This window comes from Drosophila ficusphila, unplaced genomic scaffold (assembly GCF_018152265.1).
Source record: "Drosophila ficusphila isolate 14025-0441.05 unplaced genomic scaffold, ASM1815226v1 contig_414, whole genome shotgun sequence".
NCBI lineage: Eukaryota > Metazoa > Arthropoda > Insecta > Diptera > Drosophilidae > Drosophila > Drosophila ficusphila.
In genome coordinates, this window is record NW_025064328.1 from 2,257,421 (window position 1) to 2,285,386 (window position 27,966).

Here is a 27,966-nt window from a genome sequence, read left to right on the forward strand (position 1 = left end):
GATACTTTGTACGCTTCCGTTTCCCCTGCTCTTGTGGCAGATGCAACATGCAACCGCAAACATTTAATAAAAACACGAGCTGACCATAAATAATTTGCTCTTTGCCCGCATCTATTTCCTAAACAATTCAAATATTGCGCGCAAATATTAATTAAAAGCCACCAGCTAGTGAATGTATCTCACGGATACACAACCACTGCAACAACCACTTAATAAACGCGCTTAACATAAATTAAAATGTATCTGCCCATTTCCCCCCTCCAGGCTAAAAACAAAGTATTGTTAGTCGAAAACAAAAAATATGCAACAATTGAATAGAATAGTTTTGTATCATTGTTTTTGTTTACTATGATGCTGCTGCAGGAATAATGAAATGAAAAATGTGCGACCGCTTGGAAAATTAATTGTAATGCATTAAAAGTGCAATAGTGAAATAATCCAGTACTGCCAACAAAGCATTTAATTTGTAAAAATTACGACCAACAGAAATAGAAAAGTTCAACGTTACACATGGTTAGAAATTCGGACGAATGGCCACCCACATATCTTCGTGGGTTACTCATTTCATTCAATGTTTCTGCAAATATTACTCATACGCAGTTGGTAATCCGAAGGGAGTTGACTCATGCAGAGTAAACTTATCTATATTGTGAAAAGGTAAAGGAACCCCAATTTGGGAAACCCGCGTCCCATAAATAAAAGCACAATAAATTGTTTGTTTTGTATCAAAAACTAATTGATTTATTTGCCTCTTGTTAAAAACAATGCAAATCGAATATTTGGTTTACAAAATAATACTTTGAGTTCAAGTTGATGGTTTCGCAGGCGGCTTGTTTAACAACCTGTCATTACAACGCACTGAAATCACCTCAAGTTAGCTCGCTTAAAACTGATGGGATGTATCTGTGGGATGCAGTATGAGACATTTTCTAATTGAAGTGCGAGATTCGACTGATTGAAGATGAGCTAGCAAACTAGATGAATAGAGTTTATGTTTAGCCTAATAGAATCGTAGGATGAAGGCCTGACTAGAACTAGTTCCTTTTAATTTATATATGTATATATATTTATGTATATAATGCATTTCGTACTGATCGGTAAGCGTTTGTAGAGTGCAGCCGCGTGCTCTTGGCGAAGCGATTGCATCTTTGGCTTTGTGCAGTGTTTACGTTCATGGTTTTTGGCTACAAAAATACTCTTTACATACTGGCACATACACAATGTATAATGGGGCCCCAAAATGGACCAAGCATTAGCCATGCACTTCGGGTGAGTGATTGTGTATGTATATGTATAAATATAATTTGGTTAATCTCATAATAAAGCCACTTAGCGGCACCGTTCACCAGCGGTTCGTGTAGAACTGGTTGATGCCAAGCACATGCTTCTCCTCATGGTACTTTTGCAGGATATGTGTGATGACCGAGGTTGTGTCGTTGTCGCCACGCCACACGCGTATCGCATGCTCGTTCTCCAGGACGCCCAAAAAGGCTAATAAAATATATGAAGTTACTTCTGCTTTGAGGAATATTTTGTTTTACTACCTACCTAGAAAAGTCTTGGGGTTGCTGAGGGTCATCTGGACTTGTGGCATTTCCAGGATTACCTTTAGGATGGGCGAATCGGGCGCCAATCCTTCGCGCAGCTCAATAACGCTGCCCGAGCGATTGTCGCACAACCATTCGCAGGCAGAGGCCTTGTTGTTGCCGGTCTTTTTCAGCGCCGCCAGCACTGCTGTTTCCTCGAATCCCATTTCAGTAAGTGATTCCACAATCTCATCGCTGGGCGGTGAATCCCGATGACTGTAGATCCGCACAATCTCAATCAGGGCGGCGGTGTTCTCAATCGCTTCCTTTAACAAAATAAAATTTAGTCGAGCAATTAACGATGATCAAATTATAGTTACATTGTTTGTAATAATCGTAGAGGGCGAGATGGAAGATAAACTGTGCTGCATATTCATGGCAGGAGGCTCCTGCGAGTTATCCTCGTTTTGGTTCTGCATCAGCCACTCCATCGTGGTCGAATAGATGCCATTGTTGGCCTTCAAGGCAAACGCAGCCAGCTCCCGTTTGAAGCCCATGTCCACGAGACACTGAAGTGTATCCGCCTGTTGATTACGACGGTTAATCAAGCGCTGCTTTAACATGGCTATCAGACGCGGAGCATAGGGACCAGCACCTATAACCGCTGCCGAGGCCTGAGCCAGGGATATCAGCACTTTGCGCACATCGTATTGTATCTAAAACAGAGGATTACGATTATTAAGAGATACATAATAGAAAAAGCTGCTCACGTTTGATTGCTGAAAGATCTCATTAATGTCGATGGTGGGCAACTGATTGCTATTGACGGGTACATAGCGCGTGGCGCTTTCCACCAGCTGTTCATTGGGGCCGGGAACCTCGCGAATCCGCGTCACAGTCTGCAGCAGAGTGTTGCGTCGCGGCGACAGAATAAACGTCTCGTTATTGCGCACCTTTAGCTGAGCCAACGTGTCCGTCTCATTCAGCTCGCCGCCAAAGTATTCCGCGCGGTAGAGCCGATATCGCGGGTTTAAATGACGCACATCCGGTGCAAACAACTGGATGGAGTCGGGATCGTCACTCAGCTCGAGGATTACTTCGCTTTTAAGCTCATTGAGGCGCTTGTTGACGTCCGTCTTGAAGACCAGTACCCGGGAACTGGGGCAGATCACCCGCACTATGATGGATTCGCCCGGCTTGTTGGCATCGTCTGCCTCGGCAGATAAATTGCTTTGCCGATTGGATTGTGATGATTTTCTAAGGAATAAGAAACATTACCGTATGGACTAAAAGATAGCTTTTGGGCGGTACGAACTTAAGAAACAAGCTGCGCAATTTTTGCATAGTTTGTTTTGGGTGGGATGTGCGTACAAATCCAACGGAGAATTTCGAATAAAAAAGAATATATTTGGCATAAGCACTTGTAAATACTCGAGCATATTCGAATTGCCTGTCAACTTACGCATGGGCCTGCTGCTGTTGGGTTGGCGTGGGCGAGTCCTGGTGCTCCGCCTGCTGCTCTGACCGCTCCTCCCGCCGCTGCAGTTGCAGTTCCAGGTGCATTCGGCGACGGCGGGCGGGCGATGGAGTTCTAAGGACGCAACCGCCGCCTCCCACGAGTGGGCGGGAATTTTGTGGGATCAGCCCACCGCCATCCGTCTGCGTTTCGGACTCCGCCGTGTGGACATTGAGCGAGGAGGCTCCGCTAAGACTGAGGCTCTCCGCATCGCTGGCATCCGTCCGCTGGCTGTGACTGTGGCTACTGCTCCGGGGACTTTCGGCGCCGCTCCTTTTGCTGCGCGCTAACCACTTTGCCCTCTTCTCGTTGAACTTTTCGCGCATCCAGGGTATCATCTTGGGTCTGCAGCTAGGTTCTCAACGCCTGCGTTACATTTTGAGGCGCTTTTCGCTGGGTGTTTTGCATTTTTCTCGCAAATAAACAGAATCGATGCAAAATTGCTAAAAACCCAAGTCGATAACAAACAGCTGTTCGGAGAGTTGCCAGATTGCTCTTACTAGCCGGCTCAGATCTATCGAGAATTCTAGTATTTAATTGCTTGGCGCGAAAATTAAGTATTATATACCAAAAATACTTTACATGTAAAAATTTATTTTAGATAGGGCTTAGTGCATTTTCTAATTGTTGGATTTATTCTGTTTTTCAAGTTTGAAAACAAAAAGAAGTCACACGAGAGTAAATTTCTTTTGCGATAGTGGCGCTATCGGGCGATGAGGCCAAGTACTTACCGGATTGCCCTCGTAAGTTCAGGTACAAAACTTTAAGTAGAAATTTGACGAACACAAGGTGTAATGTTGTACCATCTGTCGAAACCTTCAGAATAACAGATGGTCAGATTAGCCCGAACCCCTAATCCTTTTTGGTAGAGTCGATGAGGTCTGATCATTATAAGCCTAATTACCAAGAAGATAACCAAAAGTTTATGAGGACCATAATGACAATTTAATTAGAATGTTTGTGATTCGAAATTTGTTTGTAAGTTGTTCTCAAAAAAAAAAACTCCTTATTCTGTTCTCAAAAGGGTAATAGATGGTAGAACCACTACTTCGAAGTGCCGATTATATGAAAATTGGAAGTTTTTATATCAGAGTAAATTTAAGAACAGAATGGGACCTTATGTTACACTTAATATTATATAGCAATATTCTTCATGTACGGCTATTAGTTCTTCAAAATATTAGTAATTAAATAAAAGAAATCATGTGCTTTTTAATTGGATTTTTGAGCATTCACAAAGAAGCATTGCATCGCGACACGCAGCGATACCATCTCTAGCTAAAGATACTTGGCCATCTCTATGCGCCGAGAGCACCGATACCGATTAGCGAAAGCATTCAATCGATTGCCACACATTTTAATTATTGCTAGAACGCGCAAATTCGTGGCTAAAAGTGAACAAAATATGATTGCCGCCCACTAAACGCCCCGCGTTGATCCCGCAGTGTTATCAGTAAACCCCCATCGCCTACAACGGCTTACAAGTGGGCGAAAAGTGTTTGTGTTTGCGTTTTGGCAACTGGCATATGCATATCGGTGTGTGCGTGTGCGTCAGTTTCAGCAGAGCTCGTCACGTAGCATAAAACGCGAGAGTTTCTTGTTCATAAAGTGTGAGGGAGGGGGTGAACGGTAGCGGGAACAGAAGAAAATGTGAAGAGTGTCGCTAAAACGACGAGCGAAAGAAGAAAAAAGAGCGACACCAAAAAGAAGCCGGAGCAACAACAACACATGAATGGGATACACTCTCCTGCCAAAAATTCTAACAAACATACATATGCACTCACGAATGCAACGGACGGACAACACGACACCCACACACGAACCTCAAGTTTTGTTTGAAGCAGCAGAACCAACAACAACAATAGGTGGACAAGAATCAGAAGACGCAGCGCAGGTAAGCAAAAACAAGCGATAAAAACTTTTCCCCGTGTGTATGTATGCGGTGCGTGCTTCGGACGCATTGGTGTGGGTGTGCGTGAGCGCGTGAGTGCGTGCCTGCCTGTGTGTGTGTGGGTGAGCGAGAGTACCGTTTACCTGCGGGGGCGGGGGCAGGCAAATATTCGATTTGAATTCGCTTTCTTTGTTTATGTTTGTCATTGTCACAATTATTCTACTTTTGTGCACACGCCGAGCAACAACTACCCCTCCCGCTGTTCAACCGCGATATTTGCTAATTGTTTTACGCATTTGTTTATGCCCAAAGACGAACGGAACGTCAGTGTGACCATTCGCGAAGCGAGATTCATTGTTATGTTTTTCGTATATAACGGCAGTGGCTGAAATATCTTATCGTACATTACATATTGCATTTATTCAGCGCAAAAGTAAATTGTCATTGTCAATTAACTGTTTGGCTACACAGTAAAAATAAGGTACGTTTGAGTATTATAAACTGATGGTAAATACAGTGAACACTCAGATAGCTTCTCTCAAGTGATGAATGTGTATCTAACAAATTGCATGACACACAGAAAACTGTATATTCAAATACTAAGTGGTGAAATTTTGTCATCAGTGTTATAAATCTAGAATTCCCAATTATCACTGCATAAGACATAAAAATTTCGCAATCTTTCTAAAAAATTAATCACTCAAAAAACCCAAATTTCGATGCAAACTATGTACTATCATAAAAATATTGTAATAAACAACAAAAATCTTATTGAAGTTATTCAAAGTGATTTACTTACATATTATTTCTTATTTTCCAGCATTTTATTAAGCGCCGCATCTAAAACTGAGCCATAAGAGGAAGTGTCGCATATTAATGATTCCATTTTGTCTTCTTGGAGAGCAAACTTAAGTATATTAACACATACTTTTTAAGCCTAGATAGGTGAGTAAATCAACATAAAACGAAAACCGCTAGATTGGCTAACACCCCTTTAAACTTTTGTTCACAGGACCTAACTTTAAGCTCAAACGAAGGCAGACAGCATGTGGAATTCCGAACCAACACATCGCCAGCAGCACCACCATCAGCACAATGGCAACTCTACCTCGGGCGGACCGCCCGCCAAGCAGCTGGGCATGACCTCGGCCATTAGCCTGGCCGAGCCCCGGCCGGAGGATCTACAGCGGACGGATGAGCTGCGCGGCTCTTTGGAGCCGTACAACGTCTTCGAGAGCCAAGACGAGCTGAACCACCGCATGGAGATCCTGGCCAAGCTCAACACACTGGTCAAACAGTGGGTCAAAGAGATCTCCGTGAGCAAGAACATGCCGGAGTCGGCCGCCGAGAAGCTGGGCGGCAAGATCTACACATTCGGCTCGTACCGCTTGGGTGTCCATCACAAGGGCGCCGATATTGACGCCCTCTGTGTTGCTCCTCGCAACATCGAGCGCACCGACTACTTTCAGAGCTTCTTCGAGGTGCTCAAGAAGCAGCCAGAGGTCACCGAATGCCGCTCCGTGGAGGAGGCCTTTGTGCCGGTCATCAAAATGAACTTTGATGGCATTGAAATCGATTTGCTGTTTGCGCGTCTGTCTCTTAAAGAGATACCCGATGACTTCGATCTGCGGGATGATAATCTGCTGAGAAATCTAGACCACCGCTCGGTGCGCAGCCTCAACGGTTGCCGAGTGACGGACGAGATCCTGGCGTTGGTGCCCAACATTGAAAACTTTCGCCTGGCCTTGCGCACCATCAAATTGTGGGCAAAGAGTAAGTTCAACATAGTTTGGTCTTTTGGAAAAAGAATCTTATTTACCAAATATATTTCCTTTTAGAACACGGAATCTACTCAAATTCTTTGGGTTATTTCGGCGGTGTCACCTGGGCCATGCTGGTGGCCAGGACCTGTCAGCTGTACCCAAATGCTGCAGCCGCAACACTGGTGCACAAGTTCTTCTTGGTTTTCTCGCGCTGGAAGTGGCCCAATCCTGTGCTGCTTAAGCACCCCGACAACGTTAATCTAAGATTTCAAGTAAGCAAGAATTAACCTTAAACCCTGGACGTTTTTACTAATATTTATCCTTTTTATTTTAAGGTCTGGGATCCGCGTGTCAATGCCTCGGATCGCTATCATTTGATGCCCATCATTACGCCCGCGTATCCACAACAGAATTCCACATTCAATGTGTCCGAATCCACCAAGAAGGTCATATTGACCGAGTTCAATCGCGGCATGAACATCACGGATGAGATCATGCTCGGTCGCATTCCGTGGGAGCGTTTGTTCGAGGCGCCCAGCTTCTTCTACAGATACCGTCACTTTATTGTGTTGTTAGTCAACTCGCAGACGGCCGACGATCATTTAGAGTGGTGCGGTTTGGTGGAGTCAAAGGTGCGTCTACTGATTGGAAACCTGGAGCGGAATCCCCACATTGCTCTGGCCCACGTCAATCCCAAGTGTTTTGATTTTAAGAAGGGCCAGAGTGCCAACAACTCGCAGAACAACAGTGGAAATGAAGACGATCTGAAGCAGTCGCAAGGTAACCAATCTGCGGTGACTTCGGCGCCCTTCTGCTCCATGTGGTTCATTGGTTTGGAGTTTGAGCGTTCGGAGAACCTCAACGTGGACCTCACCGAGAGCATACAGAACTTTACGGAGCACGTGATGATGCATGGTGTAAGTAGCTTTAAAAACAACACACTCAAAAATAGTTGTTAATTTATTTTGTTATCTGCAGGTGAACATCAAAATGCTCAAGGAGGGTATGACCATTGATGCCCGCCACGTAAAACGCAAGCAGTTGTCGCTCTACTTAGACTCCGATTTCCTTAAGCGCGAACGCAAGTCTATGGAGAGCCACAACAATTTTAACAACACGCTACTGGCCAACCGGAAGCGGCTTTCCACGGAACTGGCACAATCGCAAGACCCACTGCCGCCAGGCCAGCAGCCCTCGAGTGGCAATCGCGGTCGTGAAAGCGGTGCCAAGATTCACAGACTCAGCGAATCGGTAAGTGGCTATAACTATTCATTATAGAATATCCTATTAATATTATTCCTTTTTTTTGTATAGCTGACAGAAGAGAACTCCAATGCCTCCAGCGATATGGGGGCAGGAACGCCCACCACGCCAACGGCGGCGCAAATGAGTGCGCCCAACTTTAAGAGCTCGGGCAAAAATGGCTCCGAGATGGACGTAGTCGAGCAGGAGCCGCCGCAGCCGCACAACAACGGCAGCAACAATGGCAGCACCAACAGCAACACAACCACAACGGAGGTGGCATGTTCGTGACAACCGCCAACGCTACATCCGCATCCGCCGCACCAGCAGCCTCCGCCCCCGCCGCCACAGCCCCCAGCTCACCATCATCATCATCAGAAGTTCCGAAAGAACAACAATGCGGCTGCGGCGGCCGCCTCGAACAGCATTTTCAACCAGCGCTCGATTCTGCATGCCGCTTCCAGTTTAACGGCTGCTCTAAGCATTACCGGGCACAAGCGCAAGCAGACGGCGACATCAACAACCACGATCAGCAGCGGCAACATTGCTCACAGCAATTACCACCTCAACAGTAGCAACAACAACAACAACAACAATGGGGCCGGCGGCGGAGGCGGCGGCCACTACAACAAAACATACTACATTGATGATGATGATGAGGACAACAACCAACAACATTTGACACTTAACAACCAAACACAACAGCAACAAAAAGCGGTTAGAGCAGCAGCCACATCGACGACCTCGGCAACCTCGGTCCCTGTAGCTGCAAATGCCGCACCACCGGCACCGACAATTTCTTGTAAGTTGCCTAAATGTTTTTCCTCGTCCTCGTACTCTCGTCCATTTTCTCAAACTTCCTTTGACACGAGACTGTTTCTGTACTCTTAAGTTGCCTATCTACTTACTATTACGTATATTCTTTAACCAGTATTTCCGCTAGCGCGGAAGCAATCTTACAAAAAAACATACTTTAATTTACAAAATTTTTTAAATCAAATTTACAAGCCCGAGACTAAGCTCAATAAACAATGATGAAAATAAACTTTTTAAAAAAGAAAAAAAGACAAAACATTTTGGTATTTTTATTTTCCAAATTATTTACAGTGACATATTTTTGGGTGAAAGTTTTACTTTAAGCTCTGTTTGGGACGACCTCGAAAATGCGTTTGCTAAATAAATAAATATGAACCCTGTACATTTTTTTTTTATTTTTTGGCTGAAGATATGATTAAACATAAAAATTCGGTTGGGAATATATAAATTGTTTCTGTTTTGGCCAGACATAGGTTTTATAATGCATCGAATCTTTAAATCTATTTTGTACGCACTTATCGGAAAGATGCTGAGGCTTGGTTTCTGCATTTCTTAATAAGGCAGAGGCTTATTCATGCAAACATTAAATATTAAACAAAAAAAAAAAACTGATTAAATAAAAAAAGGGGATAAAGGACCTGCCCTTAAAATAGTATCTCAATATTTTAAGGATATCGTTTCTTTACTCGTAATTCGTTACAGAATGTTTATTTGTGGTTTTTACGATATTAAATACTAACCCCTTTAATTATTTTATTTGTCTTTCCAGTGTAAAAAGCTCTAAAACATACCATTTAAGGATTAGTTATCATAGTTTTTCTCTTCCCATTGATTTCTCGGCAAAGATGCCCAAACAAACATGAAGCCCACAATATTTTATAAAAAACGGTGAGTTCAGTAATAGAATAGATTTTTGAACAATCAAATATCTAATTTGGCTTTGCAATTGCAGGTTTCTATCATACACCTTATATTAAATTATGTTAAACATTATTCTTTTAACAAACGTACTTTGCCCAAGTTAAAATTGGCACTCGGACATCAACAATCGCCGCTTTGAGAAGAAAACATCATGACATGAGCGGCCTTTTAGCGGCAGAGAAAGCATTTCTCTAACATTTGTCCTAATAATATTGTTGTACATCTTTTTTACTTCCCCACAGCTGGTTTGAGGAGTGCGTAGAAGAGAGAAGTGTGGAGAGGATGAGGATGAGGAGGAAGATGGATGTTGGAGGGGTGAGAGCGGCGGACGGACAAGATCCTGGAGAAGATCTGCTGCGAGAACTACTTACAAACTAAGAAGATTTCTTTTATAATTTCCCATTTTCTTGTTTTCAATATTTGTTTTCTTCTTCTTCTAGTTGTACAACGCTGAAAATTTGAAACAATTATGTTCGTTTTTCTAAGAAATGATATCTGAAAAAAGGTAATAACAGAAAACATATAAATGAAATGAAGATATTGATTTAATTTTACCAAATAAACAAGAAAAAAGCAAAGCGAAAGCTAAAAAATACCAAAGTGTCAATGTTTTATTTATTTGGGGAAAAGGAAAAAAAAAATAAAAATATTTAAAATTGGCACTAATTACGCCAATTAATGTTTAATTACTTTCATAAGATTTAAGACAGATTATGAGACATTTTTGAATGTTTAATCGGGACTTTGAAGGCAGATATTAATGCTTTATATGGCCAATAATAAATGTTAATAACGACCAGTAAACTCGTTATCGGTTAGCAAATACATTTATTAAAATAACTTGAATTTACAAAAGCTAAATGCAGAAAGTGGAATTTACATTTTAATGGAAATTTTTAATGTTTACGATGATGATCTAGGGGTCTCATTGATTTCACATTATTACAAATTTGTAGGACTTCTCGTTGAATTGAAAGTTACTTGCAGGTGATCCTAGTTGGCCGCAAGTTGGATGCGTGGATACTTCGGGATGTAGTACTCCATGAGTTGGTTACGACGAATGGCGCATTCCTGATACTGTTGCCAATCGGAGTAGTTCACCGTGTGGCACTGCTCCGAGTTGGCGCTCTCGTAAATTTCGCGGCGAAGGCCGAAAAAGAAGGGGCGAATCTTCTTTTTCCGGCTATAGACATGGCGTATTATCCACTTCTCGACCTTGATATCGTTGTAGATAGTCGATTTGTTCACGCAGACAGATGTCAGGTTATCAACTTTTGGATAGTAGTTCTGAATGGGATGGGGATTGATCGACATTCGCGGCGCCTGGTCTTTTCCGAATCGGGTATCAAGGAATCGATGGCCGAAGGTGACTCCCCAAGGATTGTAGACCTTTTCGCCGAATTTATTGGTTTGAAAATTTGGAATTCTTACGGTCAGTTCTTTTTTGGTATCGTTTCCTCCTCCTCCGGCCTCACCACCTCCATCCCCAGCTTCTTCACCATTTTCCTCCTCTCCATCTGGAGCAGGAAAGAGTCGAATACCGTATTTAGTGATTTTCTTAGGCCGAAATGTGGATTTTTTAGTCGTGGAAGTGGGAGGCGCTTTGGTTTCATTGTAGACAGGCTTGCGGTGATAGTCGTTTTGTAGTTTCTTTCCGAAGACCCTAAAGCCCTCGAACTTGGGTGGTTTTTCATGAAAATCAATCGAGGAATGATTTAGATTAATCTGCCGGGGCGCTCTCTCTGCCGAAACATTGTCCGGCGTTCCAAGGGAAAGTGACTTTGGATCGGGTTGAGCCAGTGGCAAGGCAACGATTCCCTGCACCCACAAAATCTGAAAGGAATTACTTCAAAGAACATCAAATTGAGGTAAAAAGAAAAACCACTCACGATTATAAATGTTACTGCTAGTAGGACGCCTTCAAGGACTTCATAGCTATGCATCGTTTTCCGTGTGGTGATTAATCTGGCTTACATAGGTTCTAAGCAATATAATTTTTTGATGGTGTTAATCTTACCTTATCGTTTAGTGTACTTCAACTATTGGAATGTTAAAAAAATGTGTGGCCCGAAAAGAGTCACAGTGAAGTGAAAATCAAAGAAACTTTGATTAGTAATGAAACTAATCACTGTTGATGTTAAGAGTATTTCAGATTTATTTATCATACAGTGTAAAAATATGTAAAATTTAGCAACGAGTAAAGTCCTCGAAAGGCACCATAAAGTTGGTTAGTTACAATTTCAACAAGTGTTGGTTTTAGAGCGACACTCATCAAGGTTGATCGTGTCCTAACTGAAGTAGCCTTTGCCTTTGGTACAGTTGCCACAAAAATAGCTTAGGGTAGTGGAAACTTCTTGACTGATCCTGCATGATACCTACGTGATTCGTGGGACGACACGGGGAACACACTTCACACTAACTACCAAACTAACCCGACGGTGATCTGCGATCCCAAGTCTTTTTGGGCCTGGCCTAATTGCAATTCGGCGAAAATTATGCGCGACACAGCTGCGCGTTTTTCCCCGAAACCGAGTAGCATTAATCCGTTTATGGCCACGGATTAAGTTGCAAAATTTTCACGAAGGACGCCGCGGTCCGGGACGCGAATTCGCGGAACCACCCAGATAATTTCAGGTAAAAACACCCCGCCACCCACAGGTAAGCCATTATGGTCTAGAAAATCGGGTATAAAAGATCTAGCCTGAGGCAGTAAGATCATCAGTTACCAACGCATTCTCAGTGTGTGAAGATCAAAGAGTGAACAAATACTAGAAGCTCCGAAAAGCAATTATACGACAAACCTTGTTCGGTTTTGCCAATTTCCTAGCAGCACTGGGTAAAGTTTGTCCTATAATCTCGAGAAGACGACCAGTAAAGTGTTAACTACCAAAAGGTCCCGATCCTGGGATGCATCTTGTGCAGTTATGTTTATCTCTCATCACTGGGCAAAGTGTGTCTCAAGATCCTGACCACATCATCGAATCTTCAAACAAACCAATAATCCAACAAGTGAACTTAAGGCTCATCAGTTTTAAAATTAAATGGCGATTGTCGGTATAGTCGCTTTTACAAACATTTCCTTTCAAGCGAAGTGACTAGACCGAACACTCGTGCTATAATTTTAAAATATTCAACAGACAAGGTGAAGTTACCAGTGAAAAACGGTTGCAATTAGTTTCTTTGGTCGTCCAGCCTTAGGTGACTTCTCTGATCATAAAGCTAGACAACCATTGAAGTTCGTTGTGGCATTCGCAGCACTACAATAAAGTTTAGTGATTCCTAAAGTACACGGGCCATTCGCTAAAAGGAACGATCGTTGTGATATGCGTTATTTAGTTACATATCACAGTGATTTTCCTTTATAACGCATGTCGTTGTCCAAAGCTCATCAAAGGAAAAAACATACTTAAAGTTACAATTTTAGTGATGAATCACAGCCTTTAAAGTAGAGGGAATAGTTGCTGTGCTGTAAGTTATTTATCAAAAATCTATATCACAGTGGCTGTTCTTTTTGTACCTAAAGTGCCAAACATCAATGTTTTTGTTTTTTCTTTTCGTTCGTATCTGACAAACATCCATTCCGTTTTTAACCCTAGGGAACTTCTGCTGCTGATATATTATCGAAAACTCGTATATCACAGTGGCTGTTCTTTTTGGTTGCACGGTTAAGTCCAGCGATTTGTCATCTGCGGCACGCATTCGTGTCTCCTCAATGTGAAAATTGAAAATTGTTCAAAAAGAAGGGAACGGTTGCTGATGATGTAGTTTGAAATTCTCACCATTTATATCACAGTGGCTGTTCTTTTTTGTTTGGCAATCGATCTGCGTTCAGTGGTTTTCCAGGACACGAAATAGAAAATATCCTTTTGCAGCATACTCCTGATTGGACAAAATTCCTCTTGGCTTGAACTTTGGGAGGAGACTGATGAGAAGGTGGCGTCTTAGCTTGCGAACCAATTCGTTATCTGTCTGAACTTCTATCAATAAATAATGGTTACCTTTCAATAAACTCGGTGCTTTTAATATGGGAAACTATTTGGGGTCGGGTTGACTATTGCTTGGTTCGATGCAATGAAATGCATCTTTATTAAAAAGGAATTTTCTTTAAAGCATATTCAAAAGTTTTAGGAGTCTTCCAAACTTAAAATAAATTAAGTATTTCCCACAACAACTTGGGAACAGTTAATGCATTTTTGTAATACTTCCCATTTATCTTGCCCGCATTTGTTTTCCCTTATTGATAGTTTTCCTTTTTTCTTGCCCTTGCAAAGACACGCATATAAATCACGAATGGTTTCCTTATGCATTTTAAATAGATTTCCATACTGTGGCTACAATCATGAGCCAGGAAGTGTCATGGTAATGTGTGGACTCCACTTTTGAAAACTTTCTCTGCCGGACCGGCCTGCCACCCATTTCATTCCAGGTGAAGGAGCACCTGACTCGCATTCAGAATTTCACGGGTGTGCGGAATGGCCAAAAGTTGGCCAGGACGCGGACGAGGACCTGGCTAAAACCAACTCTCGCCCGAGGCGTGGCCAGTTTGCTGCTGGCCAAATGCAAAACAAGCAAACTGTGAAATCCTATTTTGCATTGACAGGGCTATGGCGTCCCCATGCCATAATGTCCGTAATGGCTGCCAATGGCCAGCAGCCATTGTTGCATTGTGGCCAAGGACGCTGCTGTCTTTGCCAATGTTTCTGTTGCTGTTGCCGACTTTGGCCGGCTGCGTGTGGCTAGCTAAATCCTCCATCTCGACCGGAAGTGGGGATACGCAGAAGGAAGAGGAAACCGAGTGGCGGAAATGCGATTAAAATGTTCCAGCATGAAAACATACAATACAGTCAATGCTCACTTCCGCTTTTGAGGGGAAAACAAAGAATAATGTTTTTGAAACTAATTCCCCAGGCGAACAATTCAAACTGAAAAATTACCATTTTCGCAAATGCAAAAAACTATATATTGGAGGATAACTTTTGTAGCATTTTTCATAAATACATTTTAAATTCGTTTTCCCAAAAAAAAAAAGTGGAAAAAGCTAAAATAAAAAAGTGGTATTGAATCAACGTTTCTGATTATTTTAAAAATTCGAATGGGATATTTGAAAGTAAGTTGAGGATAGCCGCTAGTATATAAGGTATTTAAGATCAGTAACGGAAGTGTAATCATATAATTTTCTTTAAAAGTTCAGGTTTTTCTACTAATCTTTCCACTAATCTATCTTCGCATTCAGTCGATACAGGTAATTTTCCACGCGAATCTTCTGGCGCAGGACCTTTCGAGATTCCCGCTCTATAGTGGCAGTGGTTCCGTCGTGATTGTGGAAGAACCCGCAGTATCGGGCGGGCACGAACTGCTTGATCTTCTGCTGCCGACTGTACCGCTCCGTGACCTGCAGGTTGCACTTCTTGATCGCCGCCACCTCGGCGTGCATGCACACTCGGCACATGTCCGCATCACTGCTAAAGTTGTGGAAATAATCGCCCACCGGCTTTTTGCCACACACGGAGCACTTGGCGTTGTTGTGGGGACTGCAGAATACCGCCACCGAAGGCCAGATGAGGCGCTTGCAACCGAAAGCCATCTCCACATCCCATTGCGGATATTTCAGGTGGTGCGTGTACGTGGAGGGTCTGAAAAACAATGCATACATATACATTTTCATGCCACTAAAACAAGAGATGTTGTTGTCTCATAGTTTTGTAATAGTTTTCACATTTGCTGGGTGCACCACAGAAATCTTAGGAGCTTCTAAGTCTCGTGACTAAATTGTATCAAATTAAGGAAAAATATGAAATGGTTGCTGAACACTTACCCAGGCGTTACCCATTTTTGTTCGCGAACAATTTGCTTGTTAAATGTAAAGTAGTATTGAGTTCCTGGAAAGTCGGTGGCATAGGATCCAATGGGAGGATAACCAAGTTCTCGGTAAGGGGGTAAGCGTGGCATCTTGTTGGCCAAGGCTGAAAATCCAGCTTTTGAGGGATACTGTTAATGGGTCAAAATATTAATAATAAATTGTGTTGAGACCAACCTTTGCTAAAAAATATCATTAGTTTAATTGGTTAACATTAAAAATTTCAATTTTCAAAATCTTACAATGAGAATTATTTTGTTTCGTACAGAAAATATCGCACTCACATTAAATCCAATTGATGAGGGAATATCATAGGCATTTGGACCGACTGACGGCAGCTTTTTGGTATAGCTATCCCGAACGAAAGTTCCGCTGGAGTCCCTGCGGATTTTCCTGAGGAAACCGACCGTTGGCCAAACTGGCGGATTGACCACATACTCGAAACCTGCAAGAAGCGAGTTCTAGAAGATTAGTGACACTTAAAACCAGCTACCCTGGAACCTAGATCGTTGCATCGTTCTATAACAAGTCGCGTTTCGGAGCGCTGGCGACGCAGTTTTTCGCGCTCCTGGGCATTTAGCCTGTGGGCACGCATCTTGGATGAAAGTCGGAGAAAGACTGGAGGTTATACCGAAATTCGCGGACTGTCGAACCGTGACCGCCACCGCAGCACACGCATCGCAGCACGCACGGAGTCCTTTAATGGAATACTGGAATATCCCCCCATCGATGATGATATAAAATCAATATGTCTGAACAGTCGACGGTACGCCGCGGAATCAGTGTACGATGTTTTGATTTCATTTGGCACACGTCTAGACGACTTTCCTCGCTTCATATTTTTTCAATGTTTCTATTTTTCCGCCGTCTAATTTCTGTTGTTTGGGCTGACAGACTGAACTTTGACCTAGTTGCGCCCATTTAGTTCGGCTTTAATAGCTTCAAGGGGCCAGAGGAAATGGAGCAAAAAGTGGTTTGTCATTGGTGTCGATAACAAAGGTGGTGGAAAATTGTTTTGCGGGGCATGTCGGCCTTTTCGAAAACAATAAAGGAACATTCCGTATGGAATAACTGATCAAAAGATTGAGTTCCTTTCCTTGAATCCTAACTCTTATTAAACATTTAACACGTTAGGAAAACTTAACTTTTCTAAGCAATGTCTTAAAACTTGGCAACAAAGTAGCTTTTCCCAAATTAAAATTTCTACAAAATATTGTTGTGCAAATAAAACTTTGTAGTTCAAACTCAGCAATCTCGTCAAAACTTTTTAACACGAGTAATTCCCAAAAAAGTTAAACTTCCCTTTTAATATCGTTGGAATAAATTGTATTCACTTACCCTCCATCGAGGAAAATGTTTTTAATAACAGACAAAGCTACAAAGGGCAGCAATTTAAATTTGGTTACAAACCGTATCTAAAGCAAACTGAATGTAGTTAACAACTGATCGGAAAATGAAGTCAAGTGAATATATTTGACATATTAGTGCCTGCCAGAGTTTCAAACTATTTCCCAAATACCTGGCCAAACATTAAGACAAATGGCTAAGGAATGTTTGCAACGGAAAAAGTTCAAAAGGCCGCCTTTTCACAGGATATGTACACGCAAGGACTCGAAGCCAGACGATTGCTTTTCAACAATTTTCCGAGCGTTTTCGCCAACGGCTTCCTGGGCCAAAACGACGAAATGACTGCATGCCATTAATGCCAGTTAACCCCGACGTTGTCATCAGCGTCAGCTGCAGCCACCACGGCTTGGCTTTAGGATTTTTTGCCAGGACCTTTAGGTCCTCGCCGACTTTCCCACATTTCCACCTGCCGGATGGCGCACACGCACATGAATGCTAATGTGGCAGTGGCACCACGCACAAATGCACAACCGCACTGCAACCGCAGGAGAATCCCAGGCACACATCCTCCAGGATGTAGACAGTGGTTAAAGTCACTCCTGCGAAGGATATAGGTACTTAATGGTTCCGTCAGATAACCGCAAAAATATTAAAGGTAGATCTTCATTCAATTTTCAAGACTTGTCCACCCCTTATTTAAAAAAGATTTTTTATAAAAGTGAGTACAATTGAAATGTGTGTATTTTTTATTACGATCGTTTACATAACTTTAATCTTAGGAAATTATCTTTTGAATATTAAAACTAAAAATCTTTTTATTATCACCAAGATTAAAAATGTAAATACTTGCGTTACGATTAGCAACATTTTGCTTTACAGTTAAAATATATGTTATACAAAACAAACGTTTTCATAACTAATTTACTATGTTTATCGTAGCTCTAAGGATTTTATTTGTAACTATTTATTTTCATTTTTGCTCTCTGTGCACTATTCACGTCGGGAAGCTCTTAATTCTTGCAAATAAAATGATTGTGCAACATATGTTTGGGTCGTGGGTCTATTATAACTTAACGTTGGGGGCTGCCAGGTGGCACGGAGGGCTGGGCGCATCTCAAGTGGCGGTGCACTTCCGCCCGGAGTCCTGGAGCACGCCACATTGTTGCCGCAAAATTGTAACGCAATTACACCGAAATTGCGCATTATTTAAGTGTTTTGGCTGCGCTCGAAATTCGAAGGCGACGTGCGAAATGTTAATGAAAAGAGCGCTGGCTGTACATCGACTGTTCCGATGGGCAGGTTAATTATGTCAACAATTAGACTGCTTGTGCACTCGAGTCTTGCAAACTGGCAAATGGAGTTGAATTCATTCATTTGCCGTAAGCCATGCCGCAAAACAGGGCCAGTTGTTGCTGCTCGGCAAACAAAACAATCCCATTGCTGCTGGAGGCGTGTCCTTGCTTTTTTGGCCAGCCAAGTGGCATGTCCTACACAGGCAATTACAGCAACAATGCCTGCTGGCAGCCATCGAGTGAAATGCAAATAAAAATGCAGCTCCAGTTTGTGGCTTTTCCATTTTGCATGGCACGCAGGAGGCTGAAAAGAAGTGCCGGCAAACGTGCCATTCGCAGGCGAAAGCTCAGAAACTTCTCAGAAAGACAACTTGCACAAAGAGAGAAAATGTACAGAAACTTAAAAAGTTTTTTCATTGGCAAGAAACTAAAAGCTTTCGAAAGAGGATGTTTCAAAAACTTGAATATTTTTCTCTCAGTTCTCCACCAAATTAAAATAGTTTCTGCTTAAGTTAAATGGAATCTTATATTCTCTTTAAAATATTAGCCAAATAAATTATTAATAATATTATTATTGAACAATTATTTTTCCTAAATGTATTTTCTGCATGCGACCGGAAGTGAGAGCATCCTGCTTTACCTCCTGTCTTCTGCGCAAACCCAAAATAGACTCACCATAAAAACAGAACCTGGCCGGACCAACAATGGTAGCGCCGAAAACAAAACAGTTTAAGTCCATTGCGGAGCGGAAGTGCCGCTTATTACGCAGGATGTGGTTAACCGGAAATGAAACGAAACAAGCCAAGTGCGACAAGCCTTTCGGCTTTTTGTTTATGGCCCGTATGCGTGACTTGTCCTCTTTCACTCTCTTTCCCTCTGAAGTGCATCAAAAACTAATTACACCCCAACCTTTCTGTTCATTCTACATTTCTTCGGGCCACTCAAATTGGTGGCTCAGCCGGGCATCCTTTGTTGGCCATCGCAATCAGCAAAATACCAGGCCAATAACCAACAGCCAGCTCAAAAACAGCCAACAAACAGAGGCGCCGATTGCCAGGACGATGGCGAAATCAAATTACAAGATGCCCTGACATTTTCCACCCACCGATTCCCTTTCGCCATTGCCATCGCTGCTGCCATTGCTGCCACCGCCAACGCCTCGACCACGCCCCCAATCCGACATCAGCCCCCCTCATTATCCGCCCCGTTGACCTAAATTCAATGCGTTTGCAATTTGTGCGGCAATGCGGCCGGGTTAATCATGCTAATAAACACCAACGTTGCACTTGCAGTTGTCGCTTTTCGCTGCCGCTGTTGCTCCTGTTTCCATTTCGCAACGACCAAGGATGATATTTTCCAGAGCCTCCCCGATTAAGCAATACCCAGTATTTTCCATTTACTACATGTTTTCCTAGTCATTAAGTTAACTATAAAGCATACAGTAGAAGTACAAGTCAAAAAGGAGTGTGCAACTTTATTTACTGTAGATTGGATTTCGATTTCTTGAAATTCAACAAATAGGTTATAGAATTTGGATAGAAAAATAAGCAAAAAATTTAGAAGTAATAGATCTTCAATACTTAGAAATTAATAATGTTCAAATTGTATGCAAATATATGCGACCCTTTTTCCCATTTGATAAACATTGCTATTAAAAGTCTTCGAAGAAGATGATGCTAATTCTTTATAACAATATAATATATTTTAATGAGCACTTGGGATTATAAGATCCATTAGTATTGGCGTTATTACGATATTCCCCTGTACTCAACGATTACCGGGTATGGAAAGCACTTCCAGCTTAGAGGCAGCGGAATAAGGATGTTGGTCCTGGCAAAAGCCACTGTCGATACAGGACCCAATGTTCGTACGTTCGTTGCTTTTTGCGGTGGCCGCGCGGCATTTGCCATTCAAGTGGGGCGATTGCGTTGCGGGGAAGCTGCGGTCGAAGGGAGCCAGGCTGGAAATCATACAAAATTGCAATGATTATGCACGCGCCTAGTTGGCAGTCAATTGTGGTCAGGTCCTCATTTGGATGTGGCCCAAAGTGGCCCTTTATTGGTGCTAGATGGTGGGTGGTTTCTGCCAGTTTATGGTAATCAGAACACGCCGAAGCAGCTGCTCTCTGGTTAGCCGATTTTTTACAGCTTCAACAGGGTTTTTCAATTTAAATGGAAAAAACCCCAATTCAATTGTATAAGATCGGTTAAAACTTAAACAAAATCAATCTATCTATTAATTGTAATTATAACTCTGTGAGGCAACTGAATATATGAAAAGATATCTGATTTGGTTTCAAGACCAATTTCCTTAGCTAAATTATATATGATCTATTCAATGTATCATGCATGATGTGCTGAGTCACCGTAAATCCCAGGCACATTATCTAATGATTTACTGGAATCGTTGCTCTTGGCCTCAGTGAAACGAGAGTGAAACTTTCTTGACACTGCAAAATGCATAAGCCGTGGGGTCAAAGGGTGGAGAACACGGGACAGGTGCACACACGCTGTCAGCACAAGGAGGCGTTCGCATGGGAAGGGGAATCCTCGGTAGCCGTCTCATCATTTCAGCTGTCACATTAAAAATGCATAAATGTTGCTGAAATGCAATCCAAGAAATGCAACTGGCCGTAGTACGTGCAAAAATGGGGAAAGGGCGAGGTGCCTTATACAACCAATCAAAGTGCTTCAAGGATGCGAGGAGGTTGAGTGTGAAAGGGAAAACAGGCAGCGAGGAGGTGGAGCATACAATTTGTAACCTGCCTGCCATTTTGTGGGGGAAATATGGCAAGTACACTAAGAACAAATAAAGGGGAAAATCATAGAAAATAACTTTATTATTTTCATAAAATTGTGGCATATAAATAACCTACAAATGATTTGTGGCCAGTAACTAGTAAAAACAGTAAAAATATTTAAAGGTATTTATAAAGTTACACTACTAGCTTTAATTTCAGTTTTCGATAATTTTAATTAAAAGTGAAACATATTTTTAAAATACAAAATTTAAGTTTATAAAGACATACAAATACGAATTATGTTCAAGTATATAAAACGGTTAACAGAGTTGTTTTTCTTGGCAATTTTTGATATACATGGCATATGCATGCTTCTGTTTCCAAATTCAGAATTTATGATGTTCCCCAGGACAGAAAAACTTCCGAATCTAGATCTAAGAACCCTAAATTAGAGTTTTTCCCCGGTGCAAGTGCCTTGGGGCCTTCGGCCTTGTCTTTGCCTTTACCTTTGCCTTCTCTGATGTTGCCTACGTTGCAGGTGCGAGTTTTGGGATTGGAAACGGAGTGGTTGTGGATGTGGACGTGGACGTGGATGTGGATGGGGATATGGGAATGTGGATATGGGGATGTGGGGATGTGTGGAGGTGGGAATGGGAATATGTTCCTGGCTGCGGATGTGTGTCTGTGGGGCCTGGGCCTGTTTCTCTGCTGATTGTCGTACTGTTGATCTGTGTTTTCACTTAGATATTGGCCCGGGGGCTGGGCGATAACGGTACGTGTGTGCTACCATCGATACAGGAAGTTTGTTTGTGGCCAACTTGCTGAGTGGGCAGGAGCCATGGGCGGGGATTGGGCATGATTTGGTGGAAGGAAGAAGAGAAAGGGGGCACTACGAACTGGCATTATGGAAAGAGGAACGTATGCCATGCGGATTGCCTGTGGAAAGTTCTGCTGAAGGCTGGCCCAAAAGTGCACAGCAGACAGACTGGCAGGAAGGCTTTCGTTATCCAGTAAGCAATCGTTTCAAATTGAATTTTCTATTTACCCAGTCGTCGATATGCTTCGAATTGCCCATCTACTGACTCTCCGTTCCTTCTTTCGATTTGCTTCGTGAAGTTCTCCAGACAAAAGTTAAGCCAAATGAGTTGCGCTCAAATATGGATGTTCCGCCCCTTAGGCAGATTGAAGTTTTTCACAATATGGAACACCTAACCGTCTATAAACGGTTGCACGATTAGCGCCTAGCTAGAGAATTGAGTTCCAATTGGAGTTTCAAACTCCAGTTTTAAACTTTTAAAGATTGGTAGTACAAAAAAATGCGTGAACATAAGCAGAAAATATTTCGAAAGAATTTAAAGTCCGATTTTGGTTATTGTTTCCATTCTTTAATTCTGGTTATCATATAGAAACTTTCTAACAAAGCATATTAGTGTAAATGTGACATAGAATCTTATATTTGTTTGATATTGAATTTAAATATATTAAATATATATTATACTAGCAGACCCGGCTACGCGTTGCTGTAGCTAAAGTTATTGTAATATTATATTGAAGTATACAATTAAAGAAGAACTGTAGGTAAGGCAAATAGTCTTAAGTCTCTAACAGTAATATTTATTATTAAACTATATATACTTTCAATTTCAATTTAATTTAGTACTAATTGGTGCACAATATTTTTGGTTAACCTGTCTTTTGCTAACACAAATAGATTTGACGGTTTTCCAACACGTGAACATGCAACATATAATTGTCCATGAGAAAAGCACGGACTTTCTAAATCCAAACCACAAATGGACATTGTTTGGCCTTGAGACTTATTTATCGTCATGGCAAAAGCTAAACGAATTGGAAACTGTAGCCGTTTGAAAGGTATTGTAGAATCCGACGGTATTATTGGAATACGTGGCAACAGGACCACTTTTCCTTTAAACTTCCCAGCTAAAATGGTTGCTTCGAGAATATTTCCGGTGATCTTTTTGATGATTAAACGTGTACCGTTGCATAATTGAGGTGGATTCAAATTACGTAGCAGAATAATCGGGGAACCAATCTTCAATTGAAGATTGAAAATATAAAAATATTAAAAAAAGTAACCACCTACTATTGCATTCTGTTCGCCTGGTACTTCAAAATGAGGTTTGGTTGAATATGTTGGTATTGGCGGAACGAATTCGAAGGGAGAAATTGGAAAATCCACTTTTAGGTACCAGGCGAACATAATCCATTATAGACAAATAATTAGCAATAAAATAAAATTGCGACTATAATTAAAGATCTAAGCTATCCTATCTCTCAAGTTGGACCAGACTGCTCATGGTATGCCAATTTAATTTAACATCGGTTTAGTAGTTTAGGAGTCCATCGCGGACAAACATCGTGACAGGAGATTTATATATATAAGATTATTAAATATGTTGTTGTGTTACTCTGACATTTTTATAATAGTTCCAAGCAATTTCGGTCACAAGACAGAGGCTGGATATCAGCAAAAACAGCAGGTACAGACATAGCAAGATATGAAAATCCTTCAGAGTCAACCTCCTAAACGGTTGATAGGCATCCGTCATCTGAACCATGATACCAGCATCAACCGCCTCCCAGACGCTTCGTAGACGCCAATAATTCAAAAAGCCCATCTCTCCTGAAAGGAGGGTATACTTCTCAAAGTTGCGGTTGAACGGCGAATTGCTTTGCACGGGAAAGTGCAGGAACTGCCTTTTGGTGCAGAGCTTCGAGGCCACTCGAAATGGTGGCCGATACATTCGCTGCTGCATAATCATAACCACAACCCAGGCTTCCGAGGAAATGCAGTAGGCGTAGCTGCTGTTCATGCTGACCAAGTGCTTCACTATCATCGTCCTGTTGACCATCAGGAGGCGTGGCTTCAGCGCCTCCGGGAGTAGACCGGGGGTGAAATACATTTCCACCTCTGATTCTGTCAACATAAGTTGCAGTTTCGAATTCAGAAAATCCTCAGCGGTTTCGATCTGCCTTCCAGGCACCTAGAAGTTGGTAATATAATATATAAGTTTTTAATGGCCTATATAAATGTATATTTCGTATATTATTCTTAATATGAAATATATTAATACCTGCTTCTAACTTGAATATTATTTCATTAAAGCTCATACGGATTTGTTTAAACATTTTAGTTATAATGGTTATTACAGAAAACAATTGAACAAATACCTACAAATGTATTTAATAGCTTATACATCTAATGGATAGTGAGTCCCAAGAATTTCTATTTTATTTATATTGAATTGTTTTTTGTGATTAGCATACCTGTGAAGTAAAAACCGATGACAGATTACATGTGCGCGCTGTCCACAGGACGAAACAGGAGAGGAGCACAGCCACGTGGATGTATTTGTACGACTCAGTCAGCCGGCGGAATTGAAAGGTCGGCAGCGATTGCAGGAATATGGCCGTCAGGGTGAGCTGGAAGCCACGCCTCCACCGCCCACGCGCCAGCTGCCAGGATAGGGTCATCGCCAGGAGGAGGAACAGGAAAAAAACACCGTTCACACGGGCGGCCATCCGCATGAATTGCTCCGCCGGCGGCAACCGCTGCCAGGGAACCATAACACAAGTGCTGGTCATTCCCAGCGGAAAACTGCCGGCCGTCAGCGATGAGTTTGGTTGCATGGATGAGTACGGATGCACACCGATCTCGACCTCGCCGCGGGCGGCGGCCAGCATTAGGTGCTCATGGTAGTTGTACCTGTCCACTCCGACGACGGGTTCCAGGCGGAGACGACCCCCTCTTTGCGTAACATAGGCGGATAATAGAAGCCCCATGACCCCGGATAGTTGACCATTTGGTAACTGGAAATTAGAAAATACAATTTCTTAGAAGTCGTCATACCTCCATCCCCATAAAAAGACTGAGGTATTCTTATATACCTTAAGCACAAATGGAGGATCCTGAAAGTAAGGCACTCGAAATTCATAGCCTTTGAAATCCATCATTATATCCTCGTATTGATATCCGGTGCGGGTTAGATTTTTGATGGTGAGCTTTGGAAACGGTGTATAGGTGTACAGCTGACTGAATACATTACCAGAAAAATTGCTGTGAAGGATTTTTTGAATGGTTAGAAATACGTTGGTGAACCGATGCTGCCAGCACCAGGCGAAAAAGATTTTCAGTTGCTTTCTTGTAGGCTGCGTATTTATTTCAATGTGCTGATTTATGAAGAGCATCGGAGCTTGATGCAAACCAACTAGGCCTTCGGTTAAAACATCGAAAATTTGATCCTCGTCGGGTTCAACACTCGTAATGCCAACGAAAATCATAGTTTTATAGCCCAGTAAATGTCGCAAAGTGATTTTCCGGCGAGCTCCCCAAACAACAATTGGTACATTAAACTCCTCCGTTAAAATTCGTTCAATGGACCTGGTTAAAATCAATTGCGGTGACGGAAGTTTCCGAGCTATAGAGTATGTAGCTATAGTATCGATTGGATTTTTAGCGATTATTTGTCGCGACAAATTATATAAGTAATCCGTTTTATAGATTACACCCTCGAGGGCGTGCATAGGCATGCCAAACACCCCGGAAATTAAAAAAAATCCGTAGACGAAACACAAGTCGACGAGCATTTTTATAGGACTAAGCTCTAGGGAAATGTTAGATCGCCTTCGAAGTTTGTATCCTTTAAGAGTTTGTTATCTATTCTGAGATATCTTAGTTAAAGCTTTTTAGGGACAAAGATGTTGCAAGTCATCGATTGTAAAAGGGGTTAAGACCTTTAGTTTCCGGCTGCAATTATGAGCTCTCAATACTCGAATGAGTTGGCAAAAAATTCCAGACCTATTGCCAGACCTATAAAATAACTAGTAAACCCAGCGAACTCCGTTCCGCCACCAGATGGCGATAGTTTAGGTAAAACTTCGTTTGGTGTTTAAAAGAGAAAGAAAATTTTTTTTTGTTTTATATATGAAAAGGAAAAATTTTATTTCGATACCATTAAAACTTTGGCCATTTCCGAGTGTTTTGCAATATTACACTTTGGTTCCTCAATAATTTGAAGATTTAACGGTAATTTTAATGCTGAATGAGCCGTTTGGCATCCTTCTAACAATATGGCTGCTATTCCCAAAGAAGCAACTGCAACAGCTATGTTGGATCTCGCCCGAACAGTTGCTAAAGCTAATGACATGAGGAATGTCTTGTCAGTACCACCAGGGGCATCTAGGAAATATAAACCACCATTTTCTTCATCGATTGCCTTCATTAAAGTATTATAAACTTTCTTCTGTTGGGAATTCAACAGGGGTACATTCGCTTGAACTAATAAATTTAATTCCTGGTGATCATATTCACGTTCCCGTTCTAATTCTCGATTAAATGCCTCATTCATTTCACGATTTGGCGCTGGCATTCTAACCTGATTAATATATTACCGCACATGAGGTAACACATATATTATCTTCGATCAAGAGTAAAACCCGATAATGTATCTCCTCATTCATCAAATTGTTCACAATCAGGATGGCGACTTCGTCTCTTGTTGGAGCATTAAATGTCCTTTCGTGTGTTCCAGATGGTCGTTTATCTGCTTTTATGACAACTTTATAGTCATCATTTGGCATGCGCTCTAAAGCACTCTTAAACAACCTGACCATCGCATGATGTTCATGAAGCAGACACTGCATGTCTTGAAGAATTGCTCGCTTCATCCCTTCATTGATCGCTAGACGTCGATCAAGTTGTTCTTCCATGTTGCCCATGAAATATATTTGTAAAAATTTTTTTTGTGTATCTTCGAAAGGTAGTAATGATCCAATTCGATGGTGAATCTGCCCTTGTATCTAAGATAAAGTAAGTTATTCTTTAACTATATTCTATGTAATAAAAACAAAAAAAAAACCTTAAATGTCGGATTAAATCCTCGTTCTTCGATAATATCTGCCCCAAATGACGTCATTTGGAAACAACCATTGTATTTTCGGGTATTTGCAAGAAAGTGGCGTGATTCTTGTGTTTCACCACAAAGCAACGAATACAATGGCTCAGGTGGCGGAGTCAACAATGGCAATTTAACTTTACCATTAAAGCAGCATAATCCAGGCGTTTCTCCGGAAAACTTCAGTGCACCGCAATACTCGCAAACAACGTCCATTTGCCCAATGCAAACGCTAGGATGCAAGCTGTAATCAGTGATGCAATCGTATTGAAACGCTGCTCGATTCAAATCAGCACTTGATAAATTTCTTCTGCGTCGCAAATGATCTATTTCTTGACCTCTGTTGTAAGCTCGACGATTCTGCATTGTCAACCGAGCCGTATTACGGATTGCCTCTCTTTGCTCTGCTGATTGAGAAGCACGAAGTCGACCCATACTAACGCGGTTCTGTTCACGTTCAATGTTTTGTTCTTCTTCAGACCTTCCATTTGCAGTATTTCGTAGTCTTCTTGCATTACGGCTTTGTCGGGAAAGATTCGATCGTCTTGGTCGCGGCATTATTAATTAAACTTCCCTTCACTTCAATTCACAAAAAGCACGAAAAACTTCACTTCACTTCAATTCACCAAAATCACAAATAACTTCAATTCACTTCAAAAAAATTGAGTTAAAATGCTATGGTAGTGTGCTTGTCAGTGTGATGAGGTAATAACTCAGTTTATATGCGATTTTTGGTATGTCGAACGGAATAAAAAGTACCCTAAGTCCTATTCCGGGCTCTAAGCTACCTTCCTACCAATTTTCAGCCAAATCTGTTCAGCCGTTCTTAAGTTATAAGTGGTGTAACTAACACAACTTGCTTTTATATATATAGATTAGAAAATTAAATTAAAAATTTAAATAACACAAAAAATACTTGTTATGCTAAAGAAGTATTCAAATATTGATGAAATCATAAGGAATATGAGGAATGTATAAACCTAGAAACCATTTCTAATAACTACGTCCTCAATTGGCTTCAAACCAAATCAATAAAAGCTTTAAAAGTTTAACGGCTTTGACAAGCTCCTATTTAAAACTAATAACATTTCATTGAAATTGTGGCACTTATTTTAACGGGTTAGAACAATTATCCCGTCC

At 41.7% G+C, this 27,966-nt stretch overlaps 5 protein-coding genes across 7 annotated transcripts; 1 reads left to right on the forward strand and 4 right to left on the reverse strand.

The window, feature by feature from the left end:
- Nucleotides 1-988: 988 nt before the first annotated feature.
- On the reverse strand, nt 989-3,513 carry LOC108094949 (ubiquitin-associated domain-containing protein 1). 2 transcript variants are annotated; one of them, XM_017195811.2, is made up of 6 exons: nt 2,989-3,513; nt 2,842-2,853; nt 2,297-2,783; nt 1,907-2,242; nt 1,549-1,852; nt 989-1,491 (listed from the first exon to the last, which is right to left on the reverse strand). In XM_017195811.2, exons 1-6 carry the CDS (start codon nt 3,378-3,380, stop codon nt 1,343-1,345), a joined length of 1,680 nt encoding a protein of 559 aa, XP_017051300.1. In that variant the 5' UTR covers nt 3,381-3,513; the 3' UTR covers nt 989-1,342. The 2 variants fall into 2 exon arrangements, with proteins under 2 accessions (XP_017051300.1, XP_017051301.1); XM_017195812.2 differs by lacking the exon at nt 2,842-2,853.
- Nucleotides 3,514-5,149: 1,636 nt separating this feature from the next.
- Nucleotides 5,150-9,010, forward strand: LOC108094907 (poly(A) polymerase beta). The gene is given in 7 exon segments (XM_043208236.1): nt 5,150-5,414; nt 5,754-5,878; nt 5,946-6,706; nt 6,772-6,968; nt 7,032-7,613; nt 7,675-7,947; nt 8,011-9,010. Coding segments are annotated over 5 exon segments (2,598 nt in total). The 5' UTR covers nt 5,150-5,414; nt 5,754-5,878; nt 5,946-5,979; the 3' UTR covers nt 8,830-9,010.
- Nucleotides 9,011-10,483: 1,473 nt separating this feature from the next.
- Nucleotides 10,484-11,773, reverse strand: LOC108094780. 2 transcript variants are annotated; one of them, XM_017195552.1, is made up of 3 exons: nt 11,693-11,773; nt 11,565-11,640; nt 10,484-11,508 (listed from the first exon to the last, which is right to left on the reverse strand). In XM_017195552.1, the coding sequence occupies exons 2-3, from the start codon at nt 11,616-11,618 to the stop codon at nt 10,669-10,671; spliced, it is 894 nt and encodes a 297-aa protein (XP_017051041.1). In that variant the 5' UTR covers nt 11,619-11,640; nt 11,693-11,773; the 3' UTR covers nt 10,484-10,668. The 2 variants fall into 2 exon arrangements, with proteins under 2 accessions (XP_017051041.1, XP_017051042.1); XM_017195553.1 differs by having other exon boundaries at nt 11,565-11,644; nt 11,693-11,707.
- A 2,959-nt stretch (nt 11,774-14,732) lies between these two features.
- On the reverse strand, nt 14,733-16,995 carry LOC108094785. The gene is made up of 4 exons (XM_017195559.2): nt 16,871-16,995; nt 15,817-15,977; nt 15,491-15,663; nt 14,733-15,308 (listed from the first exon to the last, which is right to left on the reverse strand). Exons 1-4 carry the CDS (start codon nt 16,875-16,877, stop codon nt 14,888-14,890), a joined length of 762 nt encoding a protein of 253 aa, XP_017051048.1. The 5' UTR covers nt 16,878-16,995; the 3' UTR covers nt 14,733-14,887.
- A 379-nt stretch (nt 16,996-17,374) lies between these two features.
- LOC108094738 lies at nt 17,375-25,213 on the reverse strand. Its single transcript, XM_017195486.1, has 5 exons — nt 24,821-25,213; nt 24,200-24,742; nt 23,453-23,916; nt 19,950-20,131; nt 17,375-17,478 (listed from the first exon to the last, which is right to left on the reverse strand). The coding sequence occupies exons 1-5, from the start codon at nt 25,211-25,213 to the stop codon at nt 17,375-17,377; spliced, it is 1,686 nt and encodes a 561-aa protein (XP_017050975.1).
- Nucleotides 25,214-27,966: the final 2,753 nt, after the last annotated feature.

Excerpts from the sequence above, each read along its gene's own strand:
- LOC108094949 (XM_017195811.2), bottom strand. The coding sequence starts at position 3,380 with ATGATACCCTGGATGCGCGAAAAGTTCAACGAGAAGAGGGCAAAGTGG. Across the intron at positions 2,243-2,296 it reads AGATCTTTCAGCAATCAAAC|ATACAATACGATGTGCGCAA; the intron begins GTGAGCAGCTTT and ends CCTCTGTTTTAG. Across the intron at positions 1,492-1,548 it reads CAACCCCAAGACTTTTCTAG|CCTTTTTGGGCGTCCTGGAG; the intron begins GTAGGTAGTAAA and ends ATATTTTATTAG.
- LOC108094780 (XM_017195552.1), bottom strand. The coding sequence starts at position 11,618 with ATGCATAGCTATGAAGTCCTTGAAGGCGTCCTACTAGCAGTAACATTT. Across the intron at positions 11,509-11,564 it reads TAGCAGTAACATTTATAATC|ATTTTGTGGGTGCAGGGAAT; the intron begins GTGAGTGGTTTT and ends AATTCCTTTCAG.
- LOC108094785 (XM_017195559.2), bottom strand. Across the intron at positions 15,664-15,816 it reads CCTCATCAATTGGATTTAAT|TATCCCTCAAAAGCTGGATT; the intron begins GTGAGTGCGATA and ends ACCCATTAACAG. Across the intron at positions 15,309-15,490 it reads CAAAAATGGGTAACGCCTGG|ACCCTCCACGTACACGCACC; the intron begins GTAAGTGTTCAG and ends ATTGTTTTTCAG.
- LOC108094738 (XM_017195486.1), bottom strand. The coding sequence starts at position 25,213 with ATGATTTTCGTTGGCATTACGAGTGTTGAACCCGACGAGGATCAAATT. Across the intron at positions 23,917-24,199 it reads CATCGGTTTTTACTTCACAG|GTGCCTGGAAGGCAGATCGA; the intron begins GTATGCTAATCA and ends ACCAACTTCTAG. Across the intron at positions 17,479-19,949 it reads GGAAGTGCTTTCCATACCCG|GAGTGACTTTAACCACTGTC; the intron begins GTAATCGTTGAG and ends TATCCTTCGCAG.